The sequence below is a fragment of the Tenrec ecaudatus genome, chromosome 10 (assembly GCF_050624435.1).
Source record: "Tenrec ecaudatus isolate mTenEca1 chromosome 10, mTenEca1.hap1, whole genome shotgun sequence".
Classification (NCBI taxonomy): domain Eukaryota; kingdom Metazoa; phylum Chordata; class Mammalia; order Afrosoricida; family Tenrecidae; genus Tenrec; species Tenrec ecaudatus.
The window spans coordinates 3,162,111-3,180,654 of record NC_134539.1 but is presented as its reverse complement, the minus strand read 5'-3'; the positions used below and the strand labels follow the sequence as shown (position 1 = coordinate 3,180,654).

The 18,544-nt window shown below is 58.2% G+C and overlaps 2 protein-coding genes across 2 annotated transcripts; one reads left to right on the top strand and one right to left on the bottom strand.

Annotated features, from left to right (window-relative positions):
• The first annotated feature begins 788 nt into the window (after positions 1-788).
• Positions 789-5,233, top strand: LOC142457738 (histo-blood group ABO system transferase 1-like). Its single transcript, XM_075558851.1, has 4 exons — positions 789-892; positions 1,393-1,428; positions 2,401-2,529; positions 4,543-5,233. The coding sequence occupies exons 1-4, from the start codon at positions 789-791 to the stop codon at positions 5,231-5,233; spliced, it is 960 nt and encodes a 319-aa protein (XP_075414966.1).
• A 5,120-nt stretch (positions 5,234-10,353) lies between these two features.
• Positions 10,354-18,539, bottom strand: SURF6 (surfeit 6). The gene is made up of 5 exons (XM_075559852.1): positions 17,921-18,539; positions 16,885-17,088; positions 16,540-16,628; positions 15,912-16,103; positions 10,354-15,801 (listed from the first exon to the last, which is right to left on the bottom strand). The coding sequence occupies exons 1-5, from the start codon at positions 18,012-18,014 to the stop codon at positions 15,319-15,321; spliced, it is 1,062 nt and encodes a 353-aa protein (XP_075415967.1). The 5' UTR covers positions 18,015-18,539; the 3' UTR covers positions 10,354-15,318.
• Between the last annotated feature and the right edge of the window lie 5 nt (positions 18,540-18,544).

Below are 18,544 nucleotides of genomic sequence, written 5' to 3'. Positions count from 1 at the left end.
GCTTCCCAGTCTGTAAGCTTCAGGGAAGCATACAGCCTCCGGACCAGCAGAGCAATGCGGGGTTCAAACTCCGAACGTGCACCCAGCTCCTCAGGAGCCCCAGCCCCAGGTCCACACAGATGTGCCCCATGCTGCGCCCCTGTGCAAGTTCTCTGGGAGTCACTCGGACCCTTTCTCTCTGCAGGGAGGGCGACCTGGGTGTCCTTCCCCATCAGACGTGGCTGGAGACCACAGGGCCCAGGTAGGTGAGGGCTGGATCTCCCAGGACCCTAGGGCCAGTGCTGGGCGGTCACATGTGTAGCCGTGTCTGCTTCCCAGCTGGCTTCATTTCCCCAAGCACTGGGCTGCTCACTGCAAGGTCAGCGGTTCAAACCCACCAGTGGGTGAAAGATGAGGCTGTCAAATTTAGTCTCTGAACTGAATGGAGCCCTCTACGGGGAATTCCCAACAAGAGTACTTTCAGGGGGCGCGAGAGCCCATTCCCACCCTGGTTTGGAGAGAGTGGCTGGTGGGGTTTTTGGGGCCTTGGTTTGCTTCTGGCCGCCAAGTGGAACCCCATGTCCCGTGTGACTGCGCACCCCTCTGCACGTCTTGCTTACAAAATGGCACCCTGCTCTGCGGTGTCCCCATCCACATGCTAAGAAACGACTCCTTTCCCCAAACAAGGCCGTCACGGCTGGGCAGGCCGAGGACTTCAGTGGAGCTTTGGGGACAGGATCCAGCTGGCTGCAGGTTCCCTCAGTCTGCTCACCTGGACCCCAGAGGGTGGCTGGTGGCTTCCCTCGCGCATGTGGACCCTGGGCTGTGGCCCCAGCACAGGCTCTGATGCTGCTTCCTCCTTCAGGGAAGGTGACTGCCCCCTGGATGTCTGCAGAGTCCGCGAGGTGCCCAGGTACTGGGGAACACTGCTTTTGGGGCCCCTGTGCAGGTTTCCCAGCAAGTCAAGACCGCCCCAGCCCTGGGCTGCAGGCACGAAGATGCAAGGGGGAGGGCGGGGGATCAGAGAACTCCTGGGGCACCTGCTGCCAGAGGGCAGATGTCTCTTCTGTGCTTCTGCCCCAGGTCACATGCAGGAGGGTGGCAGGACCAAGAAATGCTGGCTGGAGGGGGGCTGGCAGTGAGGAGGAACTGGGGACCTTGTCCAGTCTGTGGAGACCACCCTGGGGTTCCCACACCCCGAATGAAATCAGGGCCCAGGAGGGAGGGGGCTGGGTGGGTCGTTGCCCTTGGCAGTTAGCAGGGAGCTGGGAGGACCTGAGCTCTGGCTCAGCCCAACAAATTCTCCCCAGGGTGCTCTGCAGTGTAGGGGGTGTGACCCCTAAGATGGGAGCAGCTCCGGGCAGTGAAACCCAGGGTGGGTCACAGTCCAGCTCATGACCCACTTCTTGACAGGATGGTCTACCCCAAGGCCCACCCCCTGAAGCCTGTGTGAGTAGTGTGGTCTGCCCCTTGGTGGTGGGTCCTAGTGTCTGCCTCGCTGTCCACCTCCTGCGGGCTGGCCTGCCCCTGGGCCTTTCTCTCTGGGCGGCAGGCAGAGGCAGAAGGGTTAGACCTTGAGCTTGGCCAACCTCAAGCACATCTCACACGAGGCCAGCCTGACTGCCTGTACCATTATGCCGGCCCTAGACGGTGCTCCGCAGCAGGGTGCTAGGACACAGGGAGCGGGGCGGGTTGCTGCGTGGGGCCCTTCCCCTGTGCCAGTGTTCGAGCCCTGGGCCCAGTGGTTACGCACTGGGCTGATTCCACAAGCTGCGGTTCCAAAGCCCAGCGGCACCTGAAAGGAAGACCAGGTGTCGGGCCTCACGGGGCAGCCCTGCCCTGTCCTGGAGGGGCTGTGGGTCGGCGGCGTCCACTCTGGGCAGTGAGCTTGTCCGTTCAGTCTTGAGCTCTCCTCCACACAGATGGCTGTGCCCACAGGGGCCTGGCCACACCTCCTGCTGCCATGGTCTCATGGGGAAAGGGGGGGGGCATAGTCCCACAGGGGTCACAGTATCATGGGAACACAGTCTCACATGGCCACAGGGGCCCCTGGTGCCATGGTGCCTTGGTGCTCAGAGGAGGAGTCAGCTGAGCTCTGAGGAATCCCCTCCCCCCCCACCCCCAACTCCAGCCTCCATGTGGCAGGGTGCTGAGTGCCCAACAGGTGGGGAAACTGAGGCTGCCCGAGGTGGAGAGAGCAGTGCAGTGTGCGGCAGCAGCAGGCAAGGGGCAAGTTGGGGCCCAGTGTCCCTCGGGTGTGGTGGCCACCAACCCTGTGGGCCCTCAGGCTCTGAGCTCACCAAACAAAGAGCACTAACCAAGGCCGGAGTCCTGTGTCCATGCCCTGCTGACCCCTGACCTCAGTCCTTTGGCCCAGGCCTTCTCTGTGGCTGCTTCCTACTGTCCTCTGGTCGCCCGCAGGCGGACGGACGTGCTGGTCACCACCCCCTGGCTCGCCCCCATTGTCTGGGAGGGGACCTTTGACCCCGACATCCTGGACGCGCAGTTCAGAAACACCACCATCGGACTGACGGTGTTCGCCATCAAGAAGTAAGTCCGTGGACGGGCTCCTAGGTGACATGCCTTCCCCCCATCTGTGCGGCTCCCAACGAGGGCGGGGGGGGGGGGTTGTGGTCTCCAGGTCCCCGGCAACGCCCTCCCACCCACCCCTCCCAGTTTCAGCTCCTCCAGAGCTACTCAGCCGCTGGATTACCCTCCACCAAGAAGTGCACCCAACGTCTGTGTCTCGGTCCCCTGCCAGGGGCACCCTCTAAGCACAGCCCCCAAGAGGTGCTCCATGCCTGTTCCACCAGGGCGGCTGGCCCCCGGCACCCGCAGGGATGAGTTTGCCCCCAGCCACCAGCCAGCGCTGTCCTCCCCGTGCTGGTGGTGCCCACCCCCACCCTGGAAGGCCAGGCTGTCTGTGACTTGGCCTGGATTCAATCAAACCTGCACCCGCCAGTTAGCAGTTGAGGGCATTCACCCCTATGGCCAACCAGGGACTGCCTGTAGGTCGCCCTGCGAGGCGAGGCAGAATGGCCCCTGTGGGTCTGAGACGGGAACTCACTGAGAGCAGGCCAGGAGGGTCTGGGGAAGGGACAGGCCGGGAGGGTCTGGGGGCCTTTGTGGGGAGGAAGGTGTCGGCTCACTCATTCTCCCACTAATGCCATCAGGTGGATCCCGACTCACAGTGAGGCCCTAGCTCAGGGCAGATGGCCCCTGTGCGTTTCTGAGGCTGGAAAGCAGGTGTGCTCAAAGGCCCCTGTGTGTGTACTCTCAAATGAGCAGCAGCAAATGCCTGGCCCTTTCCCAAGTCGATGGCTCGCCCTGGTTTTTCCCACGGCCACTGGAGTTCGCCCGCTGTGCCCCTGAGACGGGCACCACTACCCCTGTGGGTTCTGCGTCTTTCAATCTGTGCCGGGAGACAGCCTCCTCCTCCTCCCCCCCAGCGACCTGGAATTGTTTCCAACAACTGACCTTGAGGTTACATTTGCATAGCCACTGTGCCCCCAGCGCTCCTTGACTCCCCTCCTAGGCCTTTCCATGAGAAACCACCACCAAGGCCCCGTGTCGCTTCCCATTCCGCCAGCAGCACTGGGAATTGTTGCTGGGGAGCCCCGTGCTCCCAGGGATGGATGACAGGAGGTGCATAGAAATGTGCACACTGGGTGTTGGGCCAGGAGTGTGAATAGACACACGCCCAGAAGGGGTGTGGGGGAAGGGAGCGCCCCAAAGGAAGGCCACAGTGATGTCACTCAAGCCTATTCACTGGGCACTTGGGGTGTGCCAAACGTGGAGGAGAGGGCCGCCACCTGAAGGCCCTGCTCTGGGCATGTGTACTCGGGTGCATGTGGACTCAGGAGCAAGGACGCACAGACAGACACTGCCTGCGGGGCTTTCGGGCAGAGGAGGGCTGAGTCACTGGGCAGCATGCTCCCTGTGTTCAGAGGGATTGCAGCCTGTGTCTGTTTGTTGCCCTTGGGGAAACACAGGTCACAGTGAGCTGAGTTGGCTAAGCACCTGCAGGGGGAGCACTAGAGTGCATGCACCCCATGTGGACCACTCTCTTCCAGGGGCCACTGTGAGCAGAGCCCTGGCTGCTGTAGGGCTGGGCACTGCAGGTAACAGCATGCAGGCAAAGGCAACAGAAGGCACAAAGACCCTGAAGCAGGCGTAGTGTGTGCCCAGACTGTCGGGGAGTTGGCCTCCCAGACCAGAGGGGTGGAGAGAACAGGTCAGAGGTCAGAGCAAACCTCGTAGGAGCTGGAAGACCACTGCAGGCTCCGGGATGGCTCCCCTGCACCCGCTCCCCACCATGTGGGCCAGGCAGCTGTGGGATAGCCCGGGTGTAATCTGGTGGACGTTTGCAAACTGTATGAATCAAGCAAATGCCTGCCAGCGTGTGTCCAGTGCTGAGTCCATCGGAACACGCCTGCCAACAAGGCCCAGGTCAGCCAGGCAGCGTCCTCGACGAGTCCAGTCGCTGCCACGTGATGAGCCCTGTCGTCTCAGTCACCTTCACTGGGCGCCGCTGACTGCCCCTGCTTTCTCCTCTGGTCCCAGGTATGTGGTCTTCCTGAAGCTGTTCCTGGAAACGGCCGAGCAATTCTTCATGGTGGGACACAAGGTCATCTACTACATCTTCACGGACCGGCCAGCCGACGTCCCCGACATCCCCCTCGGCCAGGGCCGCCGGCTCGTGGTCCTCCAGGTACGGAGCTACCGCCGCTGGCAGGACGTGTCCTCGCGCCGCATGAAGATGATCCGCAGCTTCGCGGATCGGCGCTTCCTGCAAGAGGTGGACTACCTGGTGTGTGCGGACGTGGACATGAAGTTTAGCGACCGGGTGGGCGCCGAGGTCCTGTCCCCGCTGTTTGGCACACTGCACCCGGGCTTCTACACGGCTGACCGCCAGGCCTTCACCTATGAGCGCCGCCCTGAGTCCCAGGCCTACATCCCCCCCGATGAGGGGGACTTCTACTACGCTGGGGGCTTTTTCGGGGGCTCGGTGTCGGAAGTGCACAGGCTCACCAAGGCCTGTCACCAGGCAATGATGGTGGACCTCGCCCACGGCATTGAGGCCGTGTGGCAGGACGAGAGCTACCTGAACAGGTACCTGCTCTACCGCAAGCCCACCAAGGTGTTGTCCCCCGAGTATACGTGGGATGAGCGCATGCTGAGCAGGCCCCCCATCCTCAGGAAGCTGCGATACGTGGCCGTGCCCAAGAACCACCAGGCCATCCGGAACCCATGAGACCGCCCTTCCCATCCGGATCACCAGGAGGTGCGAGAAAGGCCAGCCAAGTGGACTGGGACCCAGAGTGGTGCTCATCTCCGGACTTGTTCTCTGGGTCCACGGCCGCCACCCACCCAGCACCTTGGGGAGCCTGTGTCGTTCCCCAAGCCCAGCCCCCAGGCTGGCCGTTGCCACCGTGACTACTTGGCTGCCTTTGCTTGGTCCCACAGCCCCTCTGTCCCCCACCATTGCCCCCTCCACCTTTACCCACTCCTCAGTCACCAGGCAGTCTCTGTGCCACCGCAGGGTGCTGTCTCAGCCCACTTCACCGTGAAATCCCTTCGTGCAGAATTCTTAATCTGGAGCTCCCTCTCGGCCTGAGTCTTGGGTTGGGGGGTGTTGTCGAAACAAGCATGTGGGTCACAAATGAAAGGAAATCCGTTCCCATTGCATGGCTCCTCCTTTGGGAGAGCTGCGGCCAGTGGCAAGGTCTGCAGGGGCAGGACTCCACAGGGGGTTTCAGGCAGTGACAAACCTCCCTCCTCTCGCCTCACAAGCCCCTCTCTTTGAAGATGTTATCCGAGTTCTTCTCCCTTTCATTTGCGGGATCTGAGTTGTACAAAGGCCAACATTCCACCTGCAGCGTGTCAGTGCCGGCAGACGAGAGAAACAGATCCGGGGACACTCGTGGGTGGAAGAGAGCTTCCTATCAAAGAGTAATTGAATATTGAGAAAACAGCCCAGTCCCGATCAAGACCACACGTCGGATATTAGACCATATGTCTGACACCAGGCTATAAAGTCCTCTTCAGACTCACAAACCACCTGCAATGACGCCAAGTGCAGGAAGATCGCAGGCCAGCGGGTGGAAAGTCTTGTGGATCCAGTGGTGTTGTAAGATCTCAGCGCTGGCGTGGGTCTCCACATGGCTTCTCCAGCTTAGGGCACTTGCAGAGCTCCCTGTGTCTTGTCTTAGCTGCAGTGTCTTCCAGAGAGTGAGGAGAGAGAGAGAGAGACAGACAGACAGACAGACAGACAGAGGAGAGAGAGAGAGAGACAGTCTCTTGCCTCCAAGGACGAAATACTGTAGTTCCCAGAATCCTCAGGAAAAGGCCATGCCCACAGAGACTTCAGTGACTGTGTCTTGATTGATAGGCCAGCCTCCACCCCTACACTCTTAATCCTCACATTGACATCCATGATATAAGGACCACACTATCAGTGCTGTGTTCTGTTTCTTTAGCATCTGCTCGAAGTTGCCTGAAGTTCTTCTGCGGGCACTGCACTGGCCACCAGTTCTGTGGTGGTGACCCCCCACCTCGTGTTCCCATGTGGAAGGCAAGCCTCTGCTCCCATCTTCTGCAGAGCAACCTCCTCTGCAGCAGCGCTGGTCATAGGGTGGGTGACCCCATGCTCACCTGGTCAAAACCACCAGCCCGCGCTGAGGGGGAGAAGGAACTTTCAACCATCCCCAAGAGCGACAGTCTTGTAAACTCATGGGGCAGTTCCACACTGTCCTGCAGCCCCGGTGCACCGGGGCCTCTGCCTTCCCTGGTCGCCCCCTCTCCGGATGCTCCATGTTTGCCAGGTCTCCAGGGGTCTGACCACGCTGGCTCACACCCTAGAGATGTGCATTACTGGGGTGGGGCTGGGAAACAAAGATTTCTCCCAAGTTTTCTCCCCCAAATCTATGCCAAACCTAGCTGCTTGCTACAAGTGGTGAATGACCCTACACTTGGAGGTCAATAGAAGTAGGTCAGGGGTCATTCTAAGGGCTGTCAGCCATCCAGAGCCATCAGACTGTATAGTCTGTCCCACCCTAAGAAGGACCCACTCCCTTCTGATAAGGATAGTAGTTGACTGTTTCCTTGTAGGAGACCCCAGGGAGCTCAAGCCCAGTCAAGGGTGACCAAGCTTAGGCCGCCATCATGAACCTAGGGTCCCCCCCTTCCTATTAGGTGTACACCCCTAGCTCATCCCCTTCCTGTTACTCTTATGCCCATTGTATATCCCCCTCCCGTGACTTGCATTGCCTATTGTACAGCCCCTTCCTGTCAGGGGTGTGGCCACCTGTAACCACGCCCCTAAGTAGATATAAGCCGTGGTCAGCAATAAAAGTCTCATGGCCGCTCTCCTGCCCTCTCTGCCCCTGCTGTGCGTGGACCTGGCTGCTGAGATCACAGCCATCCCAGAGGTGAGCATGCTCCCAAGAAATGTGTCTGACTCTGTTAGATCTCTCGGGAGATAAGAGTTGTACCTCGGTCCTTGGCTCTGCGTGAGAAAGAATTCACGCCAAAGCCTGGTTCATGATCCAGGTGAGATTTATGAGAGAAGTTTCAGGTTTACGTGGCACCCACAGGACTCCTCCCGACCATGCAGCCTGGCTGAGACTGCTCAGCATCACACAGACCAAGTTCTCTCTCCCCTAACTTTAGGCTCCTGCCTTTTCAAGGATTCCACGGGGAGGGGTGGTGGACTACCCCTGATCCACCCCATTGGCTGAATTGAATTCACCTGGCCCAGGTGGGCCAATCCTGGTTTAGCTCCCACCCTGCTCAGAGCCTTGGTCTGGGCTACTCGATGCAGCCCAGGTGTGCCCACCTGCATGGAGGGGCTGAGGGGGCTCTGCGGGATCCCTGTGGCCTCCCTGTGTCCTTCCATCCTCACTCCCTGCCGCCGACGCCAGGAGAAGGGGGACATCCCAGATGCCGTGTACCCAAGACAAGAGGCATCTCCACCCAGTTTCTGAGATGACCAGAGGGCCCTGGGCCTAGGCAGCACACTAGAGAACCCCAACTTCCTCCCATGGTTTGGCCTCTTAAAGGCCTTCGTCTAACCCAAAGGAAGGGTCCTCCCTCCCCGGCCCCTTCCTGTCCTGGGCCACTTTGGCTGGAAGACCAGACTCCAGTGCTGCGTCCCAGGTCCCCTGCGGACCAGCACAGGCATCCTGGTGCTGTCGCTCCTCTCTCCATCTTTCACTCATACCCCGGGGGCCCAGGCGGCAGCCCTGCCCAGCCTCTACCTCCTCCCTGCCTCCCAGCCCTCGGCGATGCTCCAGCTGGATCTGCTCCCTCCACATCTTCAGCTCTCTCAGCCCTGGAGAGGATCTCCTGGCTGCTCTGCTCTGCTCGGGGCCCTGTTTCCAGCCATGGGGGTTGGAGGCAGCTTGCCCTACCTGGGTCTCTCCACAGGACCACACCTGCCCCAGGAAGCAGAGAGACCACACTGGGGCCAGGAGTCAGACGTATCTGGGCCCTGACCCTTGACTCACAGCAGACCCCTGTCATCACTCAGCCTGTGTGCTGTCTTGTGGACTGTGGGGCGGGGGTGAGGGACCCACAGGGACACGTCCCTCACTGCAGGGAGGTCCCATGTGATGTAAACAACTAAATAACTCAGGCTCCTAATGTCGAAGTCAGCCCGCATCAAATTCTCAGGAAGCTGAGTCCCACGTTCTGCTGCGGCAAGGACTGGCCTTTCTCCTCCTCATGGAGTTGTCTCCGAAAGCCACAGGGCAGCTCTTCTGTCCCACAGGTTCGCGTGAGTCAGACCCAGAGGGCAGTGCGCCGAGCGGAGAGAACCTTTGGGATGAGGAACGTCACTGGGTGTCAAAACGTATCCATGTTTCCCCAACCTTCCCGAGGGGATGTCCATCCTCTTCAAAGTGGCCATTCCCTGGGACACGGGAGCCATCACTCTCCCGGGATCACTGGGCACTGGCTCTGAAGTGACGCCTAGGGCAGCGGAGCACATCTCCCTGTGGCCACATCAGATTCGGAGCCAAGAGGCCAGGCCCACCTTGCGGTGGGTCCAGGGGGTCCCAGGGCTACAAGCTGTGACTTCACCAGTCCAAACCAAAAGGACCAACTCACTGTCCAGTGGGCTGGGGCTCCTTGCGACCCCACAGGACCGGGTGGATCTCACTGCCCCCTGGTTTTCCGAGGCTAGGGCTCTTCACGAGCGCAAGAAAGACCTCTTTCTCCCAGCATGGCCGAGTCCAAGCTGCTGGCCTTGCGGCTCACAGCAGGACAGGGAGCTCCCCGAACCACGAGGCTCCTTCCCCACCTCAGAAGGGAACAGGCACTGAGCCAGAGCCCCACAGCGGACCGTGATGCTGGGGGGATGCGTGGGGGGTGTTGGTCGGTATCAAGGTGAGTATCGGTTGGTATCACTGCGACGACGCCTACCTAGGAAAACAGTAGTCACACAGGAATCCCACGGTACTTTTGGGGCGGGGATGAACCACGACATTCCCATTTAACTCCCCTATTTACTGAGAACTAGTCCAAGCTCCTCCACCTCCGGAAGGAGCAGTGGTGCCGAGGGCAGAGGGACAAGTGGCACTGAATGCATGAGCCCAAACCACCGGCTCCAGGAATGGACGGGCTCCCCCTCGAACGCTCCTGGGCAGCACTCACTTGCCTGTCTGTGCCAGGCGCCTGGAGCACAGCTTCAAGTGACCGGAAGAGATCCTCATTTGTTCAGAAAGGTGACCCAGCAGAACGTTCCAGGTCTAGAGCTGATGTTGCCCACAGGCACAACTGGGAGCTGCAGAGGTGCAAGTTAGACCCAGAAGAGGTGGTAGAACCGGGACCGCACTGCTGATGCCGGATGACCTTGACTCAAAGCAGATGGTACCCAGACGCCTTTTGGTCCATGGACGGTGTAAAGGCATTCGACTGTGTGGACTGTGACAAACTGTGGGTCACCACTGCCTCGTGCTCACTCAGAACTGGCACACGGATCACGAGGCAGGTGTGTGAACACAACTGCGTGATTCAACAACAGGATGGGCGGGCGGCAGGGTTGTATCCTCTCACCGCACATGCTCAATCCATATGCTCAATCTACATGCTCAATCCATATGCTGGGCAAATCGTAAGGGAGGGTGGATTCTCTGAAGAGTGTGGGAGGGCTTGCTTTACCTGTCTTTAGCACATACTATTACAGCCACAGCTGTCAAAACCGCATGGTAATGGTACAATGACAGATACTCAGACCAATGGAAAAGAACTGAAACCCCAGAAATAAAATCATCAGCATACAGACAACTGATCTTTGATAAGGGCCCCAAAAATATCAAATGGGAAGCAGATTCCCTCTTTAACAAGTGGTGCTGGAAAAGGTGGATATTTATTTACCTGCAGAAAAATGAAGACAAGAATAAACTCAAGGTGGGTCACAGACCTTGAAGTTAAACCCCAAACTATTAGGGCCATCAATGAGGGAATTGAGACCAACTTGAGAACTTTGGCGCAGGGAATCCATAGGCTATCAGAAATAGGGAAGGACACACACACAGAGGAGGCAGAAATTGACAAATGGGATATACTGAAGATAAGACACCTGTGTACATTGAAAGAAGTCACTAAGAGAGTAATAACAGAGTCCACGGACTGGGAAAGCATCTTTAGCAATGAAGCATCAGACAAAGGCCTCATTACTAAAATCTACAATACTCTGCTAGCTTCTAAAAAAAAACAAACTAATTGCCCACTTGAGAGATGGGCAAAGGAGCTGAACAGAAGTTCCACAGGGGCAGAAATCCGAATGGCCAACAAACATGAGAAAATGTTCCTGATCTTTAGCCATAAGAGAAATGCAAATTAAAACAATGACACCCTCAAAGGCAGCCCAATTCAAAAAATCGGAAAGCAACAAGTGTTGGAGGGGCTGTGGGGAGGCAGGAACTCTCATCCACTGCTGGTGGGCCTGTAAGTATGTACGACCACTATTGAAATGGATCTGGTGATATCTAACAGATGGAAACCGAGTTACCATATGACCCAGCAATCCCCCTACTGGGCATATATTCAGAAGAGGTAAGAAACAAACCAAGGCCAGACATCTGTGCCTTGTGGCACATATTCATTGCGGCACAGTTCACAATTGCAAGGAGTTGGAATCAACCAAAATTTCCATCAACTGACAATTGGATTAAAAAGCTGTGGTATATACATACAATGGAGTACTATGCATCACTAAAAAGCAGTGATGAGTGTATGAAGCACATAGCAGCATGGGAAGAACTGGAGGAAATCATGCTAAGCAAAGTAAGTCAGGCACAAAAGGACAAGAACATGAGCCCGCTGAGGTAAGCATTAAAAAAAATGCAAAAGGGGCATAGGGAAAAAGCTACTGTATACAAACATTCTTGGGGCGAGGACCATGCAGTATGGCAGGGGCCAGATCAAATCCAGGGATGCACATGGTAGACAACTGGGAGGAGGTGGGGAAAGGAAAAAAAATGATGAAAATAAGGAAAAAAAGGGGAGAGGGGGAATGGGGCACTAACCCACCCAGGGGAGGGTATTGTTTATATCTCCACAGGGAAAGAGGGGCCAGACTTCAATCCAGTGCCCCAAGGTGTGAATGCAACATTCCGGCGTGGAGTAGGGAACCAGTGGGGAGGTCTGGGGGGCTGGCCCCAGTACCAAATACTAAGTGGATACCTGCCCCCTCCCCCCAGAATTTATTTCAAAGGACAGCATTGAATCTGCAGCTCCAGGAGAGGGACAGATCTGATCGGAGCACACAGGAGCAGATCAAGGGGGAGGAGAGAATGGAGCACATCCTGGCCCACCAGGCAGAGGACTATGACCCCCAATTAGAGCAGCCAGTGCACAGAGGACCACATGGCCAGCCCTATGATATGACGTCCCTCACTGACCCATGGCCCTGCAGGGGACAGCACCAGAGACACAGTGTGGGATTGCACCGAACCTGATCCCACCACACCGAGGCTAAGCACTGGGGGAGTGCAGCGGAACAGTAAGGGAATGGAGCAGCAGGGTGCTCAGGGAATGCTGAAGGGGGACCTTGGGGCCAGGGCGTGATGCCCCAACAGACTGGACTGGAAAACACTCCTAAAGGCCAACAAATGATCCTTGAACTAACTACAAGCTGTTCTTTCTTGTTGTGCTTTGTTCTTATTTTGTTGTATGTTGTTGCTTGTTTTTTTTGCATGTTATTACCTCCGCAGGTCTAAGATGGGCTAGATGAACAAGCTGGAGGAAAAACAACAGACCACAGTTCGGGGGAAATGGGATAAGGGGAGGTGGGGGCGGGGGGGTAAGGAAGTAGTGTTAACAAACATAGGGACAAGGGAACAAATGATCCAATTTGGTGGTGGGGTGTGGCAGGCCTGGTAGGGAATGATCAAGGGCAATGTAATGAAGAGGTATTGCTGAAACCCAGGTGGGGATGGAGCATGACAGTGGGACAGGAGGAAAAGTCAAGGAAAAGAGAGAAAAGAGCTGGGAGGCAACGGGCATTTATAGAGGTCTACATAAAGACATGTACATATGCAAATATATGATGGGGAAATAGATCTATGTGCCTATATTTATAGGTTTAGTATTAAAGTGGCAGAAGGACATTGGGCCTCCACTCAAGTACTCCCTCAATGTAAGAATACTGTCTTCTATTAAATTGGCATTCTATGATGCTCACCCTCCTGACACACAACTGCTGAAGACAAAGCAGGTGAATAAGCAAATGTGAAGAAAGCTGATGGTGCCGGGCTATCCAAAAAGATAGTGTCTGGGGTCTTAAAGGCTTGAAGGTAAACAAGCAGCCACCTAGCTGAGAAGCAACAAAGCCCACATGGAAGAAGCACACCAGCCTGTGCAATCACGAGGTGTCAAAGGAATCAGGTATAAGGCATCATCCGAACAAAAAAATCTTACCATAGTGAATGAGGGGGGTAGTGCAGAGTGGAGACCCAAAGCCCATTTGTCGGCCACTGGAGATCCCCTTGCAGAGGGGTCTAGGGGAGATGAGTCAGTCAGGGTGTGATGTAGCACCAATGAATAGAGCTTTCCTCTAGTTCTTAAATGCTTCCTCACCCACCCACCCCCACTATGATCCAAATTCGACCTTGCAAGTCTGGATAGAGCAGAGGTTGTACACTGGTGCATATAGGAGCTGGAGGCACAGGGAATCCAGGGCGGATGATACCTTCAGGACCAAGGATGTGAGGGGCGATACTGGAGGGTAGAGGGTGAGTGGGTTGCAAAGAGGGAACTGATTACAAGGATCTACATGTGACCTCCTCCCTGGGGGGGAAAGGGTAACGTCGGACAGGGAAAGATATGACAAAATAATTTATAAATTATCAAGGGCTCATGAGGGAGGGGGGATCAGGGAGGGAGGGGGAAAAGGAGGACTTGATGCAAAGGGTTTAAGTGGAGAGCAAATTGCTTTGAAAATGATGAGGGCAAAGAATGTACAGATGTGCTTTATTCAATTGATGTATGTATGGATTGCGATAAGAGTTGTATAAGTCCCTAATAAAATGTTTCAAAAAAAAGTGTGTGGCATCAGGATTGGAGGATTAACAACCTGCAATATGCACATGACATAACTTCGAAAGAGAGGACTTGAAAGCACTTGCTGATCAAGGTCAAAGATCGCAACCTCCAGTCTGGACGACAACTCAAGGTAAAGGCCAACGTCCTCACATCTGGACCAAGAGGTAGCATCGCGATGGATGGAGACAAGGCTGAAGTTGTGAGGTGTTTGTCCTGCTGGGACCCACAGGCAATGCTCCCGTAGCATTGGGTCTCTCTTCAGAGTGCTGGAAAGCCAGGGTCCCCTTTGAGGACTATGGTGTGCCTGACCCAGGCCGCGGTGCTGTCCACCGCCTCCTGTGCACGTGAAGGCTGGACAATGGAGACTACTGGGAGTACCACGGTCTGCTCCAAGGACAACGCCGTCTGTCTCGGAAGAAGTTAAGGCCAGAGTGCTCCTTGGAGGCCAGACTAGCAAGACTTCATCTTACACACTCAGGACAGGTTGTCAGGAGAGACCGGTCCCTGGAGAAGGACGTCATGCTTAGTAAAGGAGAGGGGCGGGCAGTGGTGGAGGGGAAGGCCCCCAGGAGACGGGTGGACACGGTGGCTGAAACAGCAGTGAGGATGGGCAGTGTTTCACTTTGTCGTGCAGACGATCATTATGGGTCAGAACCACCACATCAAGTGCCTTAAAAAGCTGTGAAGATTTGAGTGGGCCCAAAACAATAGAAGGCCCTGCCACTTGGGCCACATGGCTCCGCTGAGGCTTGAAGGCTCAGTGGCAGAGGGGGGATTATCTGCAGGCCCCTTGTGACGGTCAAGTGCAGACCACCTTCAGGGTTTGGGAGCAAAGCCCTGCTACGCTCTGCGGGCACGACTCTCCTTTTCTGGCTTACTTTGTGGAGAACGCCCACCTAACTCCGGGTCACGAAGTCACTGCCCAGCGGCAGCTGCTTGCCACGCGCTAGGTGACATCTGCCCACCAAGAAGCAGCACCGCGTGCTGTGGTGGTGGTGCTGGATCACGCCTGCATCACAAACTGCCACCCAACGACCACGCTCCCCCCTTCCCCCCCAGCCCTAGGGCAGCTGCTGCTGGTCATCTGGTGGAGAAACACTGTGCCTGGGACACAGGGGCCACTTGGAAGTGGATGGCGACAGCAGTGCAGGCCCCGCAAGGATGTCCCTGAGGGATAGTAGGGAAGGGGACCCCCCTAACGGGCTGCTCCCTAGGCTGAGAAGCCAAGTTGGCCCCCCGATCACATGCTGATTCATGAGCTGTGGCCAATGACTGCAACTGAATGGTCAGGGACTCAGAAGGGATAGCACAGGCTTGGGGGAAAGGTATGCATACACACCTCACCCTGAGTCTGAGTCTGGGAGGCTGTCGGCCCAGTTGCATATTAGAAGATACCATTTAATTCTGCAAAGCGTTTCCAGTCCAGACCATCAAGGAAGGGGAGTTCTGAGCACATGGAGGACACTCCTCTCCACAGGTGCCTAATTCCTGTCCTGGGGTCCCCCCTCTCCTGGCCCTGCCACCTCTGGGGGCCTTTCTGGCCTTCAAGGGCATCCTGGAGCTGGCCTGGCTCCCACCCACACCGCGAGCTCCAGGCTGGTGTTGCCTAGCACAGGACTTCCCTCGGGGGTTTCTCCGCACTCATTGCCCCTCGGGAGCAAGCACCACTGAGCCCATTCACAGTCAACCCTGTGGCCTATGGAGGGTGGGCACTGGCCGAGGGTTTCCTGGAGCATCAGAGGATGGAGGACCTGGGTGGACAGGGGGCTGGGCCTGGGGACACCTGCCCCCTCAGGCCAGGCCGGCCCGTTCCAGGTCCTGGGGCAGGACCCGGCCCTTCTTGCGGGCCTTTTCCATGCGCCGCTCGGCCTTGGCCGCCTTCTGCTTGCGCAGGTGCTGCCGCCGCTTGTCCTGCCTCTGCTGCATCTTCTCGATGACGTTTGCCGTGCGCTTCTCCCACTTGCGCGCCCGCTGCGCCCGCCGCTTCTCCTTGCGCTTGAGGGCCTCCTGCAGCCGCGGCTCACTGTCTCGGATCTTCACGCCCTCCGCCTTGTACAGCAGGTTGGTCCACTGCATCTTGGCCTCCAGCTCCCGCGCCCGCCCGGCGTCCTGCTCCCGCAGCTCCTCCACCTTCGCCTGCCGAGCCTGCAGACGCTCCAGCAGCTGCCGGTAGTTCCTGCCCGTCAGGGGCGTGAGGTGGCCCTTCACCTGCTGTCGCTTCTCCTTCCGACGCTTCGCCTTGCCAGAGGCCAGATCTTCCTCGCCCACCTCCACCTCAGGGAGAAGCCGCATGGTCAGACCTCAGGCTCCCAAGGTGGCAGCTGCTACTACTGATACCTGACACCCCAGGTGGCCCCAAGGGAGAAGCAGGTGTCTCGTCTCACCTTGTTGAATATCAGCTCTGTGGGCTCTGGGGGCTCCGGGTTGGGGGCTGGCTCTGGGGCTGTATCGTCCTTCCCAGCCCGGGCCGCCTTCTCCTGGGCTCGCAGCTCCTTGCGCTTCCTCTTCTTCCGTTCACGCTCCTGCTTCCTCCGGCGCCTCTTCTCCAGAGCAGCGGGGGACAGCTCCTTGGGGCCCTGGGGGGCCAGAGGGGTCCTCACTGGAGGCTCGCCTAAGCCCAGGTCCCCAATCCCCCAGAGCAGCCAGCTAGGTAAGGAAGTCCATGTGGGTCCACAATACCAGAGCCCGGTGCCCGAAATGCAAGCGACCCCAGACAGACAGGACACTGAACCGAACACATCACTGTCATGACGTGGGACCCAGAGAGGGGCGCTCCATCACCGTGGGGGTGAGAGGGGTGGCCGGGACTCCATCAGGGTGAACACCTGAGCCTGTCACCTTCTGGAGTCAGCGACCATGACCCAGGGATGGAACAGCCCACTTGGAGGATGAGGAGAGAACCTGGGGACTGTCCCCAGAGAGAGTGGTGGCCAAGTAAGTGAGGACATTCAGCAAGCACAGCCCTCTGGGTTCCCCAGGTAGACTGTCCCTACCCCTATTCACCCCCACTACCTGGCCTCGGGCCTCCTGTATCTTCTCCTGCAGCCGCTGCCGCAGAACATCCAGGGCAAAGAGGGACTCGGGCTCTGTGGCCGGGTGTCCTGTGGCAGGAACAGAAAGAGGTCTCAGAACTGACCACCACACTTTCCCAAGTCCAACCACACCACCCCTGTAGCCCTCACTGAGCTGCAAGGGCCGTTCCGGTCAGTTCTGTGACGCTGCCCCATTAGTCAGGGATGGGGAGTGTTACCCTCTCGACACCCCTGTTCACCCACAGAACAAGTCACCCTCACAGCAGACCCCCAGACTGGAGGGCACACAGGCACAGCCCCCACCCTGGGGCACCAAGCCTCTCACCTGCGGGGGTCCTGGTGGGTACGGTGGCGCCCTCCTGGTCAGCCCACTCTGGCTTCTTGGCCCCAGAAAGGGCTGGAGACGTCTTTCCCAAGGGCTGGGCCTTGTGCTCCGAAGCCTTCGCTGTCTGCTCACGGGGCTGCTTCTGCTTTTTCTTCCTCTTCTTTTTCGGGGACCCAGCTGCTTCGGAGTCCCGAGTTTTCCCAGCTGAAAGGCAAAAATGTCAGCCCAGCCTGTGACCCTCTTGGGAGGCGGGAAGGTCTCAGGAGAGCTTTGACCCCAGAACTAGGTGGTGCCAGGCTCCCCGCACCTGGCAGAGCTCAGAAGGGCGGATGGCCACCCCCAGCAGAACCTCCCACAAGCACCCGGCCTCATTATCCTGTGAGGGCTCCATCACGGGCCGGCTGGGGTCGGCTCGGACCGCATGGCTGTGACACTGGAAACTTCCGAATGCTCACTAACCCGGGAGCCTTCTGCTACTGCTGCTACCCCCCAACCATCAGACAGGGAGACGCTAGCTGCGAGTGCAGAGACAGGCGTCTAGAGTCTGCACAGCAAGACCCAACTGCTTCAAGTGAGCCTAGAAAAGCCGACTGAAACCACAGCTGGGAAACCAGAAGGCCCGCTAGACACTTCTGGCCTTTTACAATGGAATCTATCCCTCACACAGAGCTGCGCAGGGTTACTCTGAAAACACATCGGAAGGCTTGCCAGCGGCTCTACCTGGTGCCCCCCGGCTGGAACCTGCAGCTCCTTGCCTTCCACCCACGAAGCGACAGCCAAAGAAGGTGCACCCCCACTGCCTCCCCATCCACGTGGGGGGCGAGTCACGCGAGTGCATGCAGCCATTCCACAGCCCTGCCCCGACGGGCGTGCGGTGAAGGGCGCGGCACGAACCGATGCCCAGCGCGGAAAGGCAGCAGCTCTCAGCGCCCCTTCCGCGGTCTCCTAGAATCTGCAGCCCGTCCTGCGCTAGCTACCCGGCGGAGTCGGGTGCGGATGGCCTCCGCGCGAGCCCCGGCCCCGCAGTCTGGCTCACCCCGCGGGCGGAAGCGCGGCTCGGGGGCGGGCTGGGCGCAGATCTTCCGCGCCAGGCCCTGCAGGTAGGCGTCCTGGGCGAGCAGAGACTTCATGGCTGGCGGCTCCCGTGGGACCTCGTCCTCCCGGACAGCCGGACGCGAAAGGAGACGGGCGACGCGCCCCCACAGGCTCCGGAAACCACCTCCGCGGCCGGAACTCGCACGTGCGTAGGCACCGCCAGCCGCGCGCTGCGCTGCGGCGCTCGATTAACTAGGCCTGCCCCGCCGGAAGTGGCTGGGGAAGGGGCGGGGCAAGAGGCAGGGCAGTGTCCTGGGGGCCCGGCAGGTGTCCCGCTCCCGTACGGCCCACAGGACCGCGTGGGCCCTCTGCTCCTAAGCCGAAGCGGTTAGAAATAGGCCAGGTGTCGGTGTACCTGCGGGTGAGGGGCAAGAAGCCAGGTGTGCAGGAAGGTGACTTGTCCTGGGAAAGCACTGGTTCGCTAGGAACCCAGCGAGGCTCCCGGAGGGGAGGCCAGGCCAGGCCAGGCCAGGCAGGCGTCGGCCGCTTCAAGGGGCGACTCGAGAGAGCAATGGTCAGGGAATCCAGGGCGGCTGACGCCTTCAGGACTGGTGGTGAGTGGCCA

Excerpts from the sequence above, each read along its gene's own strand:
- LOC142457738 (XM_075558851.1), top strand. The coding sequence starts at position 789 with ATGTGGACCCTGGGCTGTGGCCCCAGCACAGGCTCTGATGCTGCTTCC. Across the intron at positions 893-1,392 it reads AGAGTCCGCGAGGTGCCCAG|GATGGTCTACCCCAAGGCCC; the intron begins GTACTGGGGAAC and ends ACTTCTTGACAG. Across the intron at positions 2,530-4,542 it reads ACGGTGTTCGCCATCAAGAA|GTATGTGGTCTTCCTGAAGC; the intron begins GTAAGTCCGTGG and ends CTCTGGTCCCAG.
- SURF6 (XM_075559852.1), bottom strand. The coding sequence starts at position 18,014 with ATGAAGTCTCTGCTCGCCCAGGACGCCTACCTGCAGGGCCTGGCGCGG. Across the intron at positions 16,629-16,884 it reads ACCCACCAGGACCCCCGCAG|GACACCCGGCCACAGAGCCC; the intron begins GTGAGAGGCTTG and ends TTCCTGCCACAG. Across the intron at positions 15,802-15,911 it reads CAGAGCTGATATTCAACAAG|GTGGAGGTGGGCGAGGAAGA; the intron begins GTGAGACGAGAC and ends CTTCTCCCTGAG.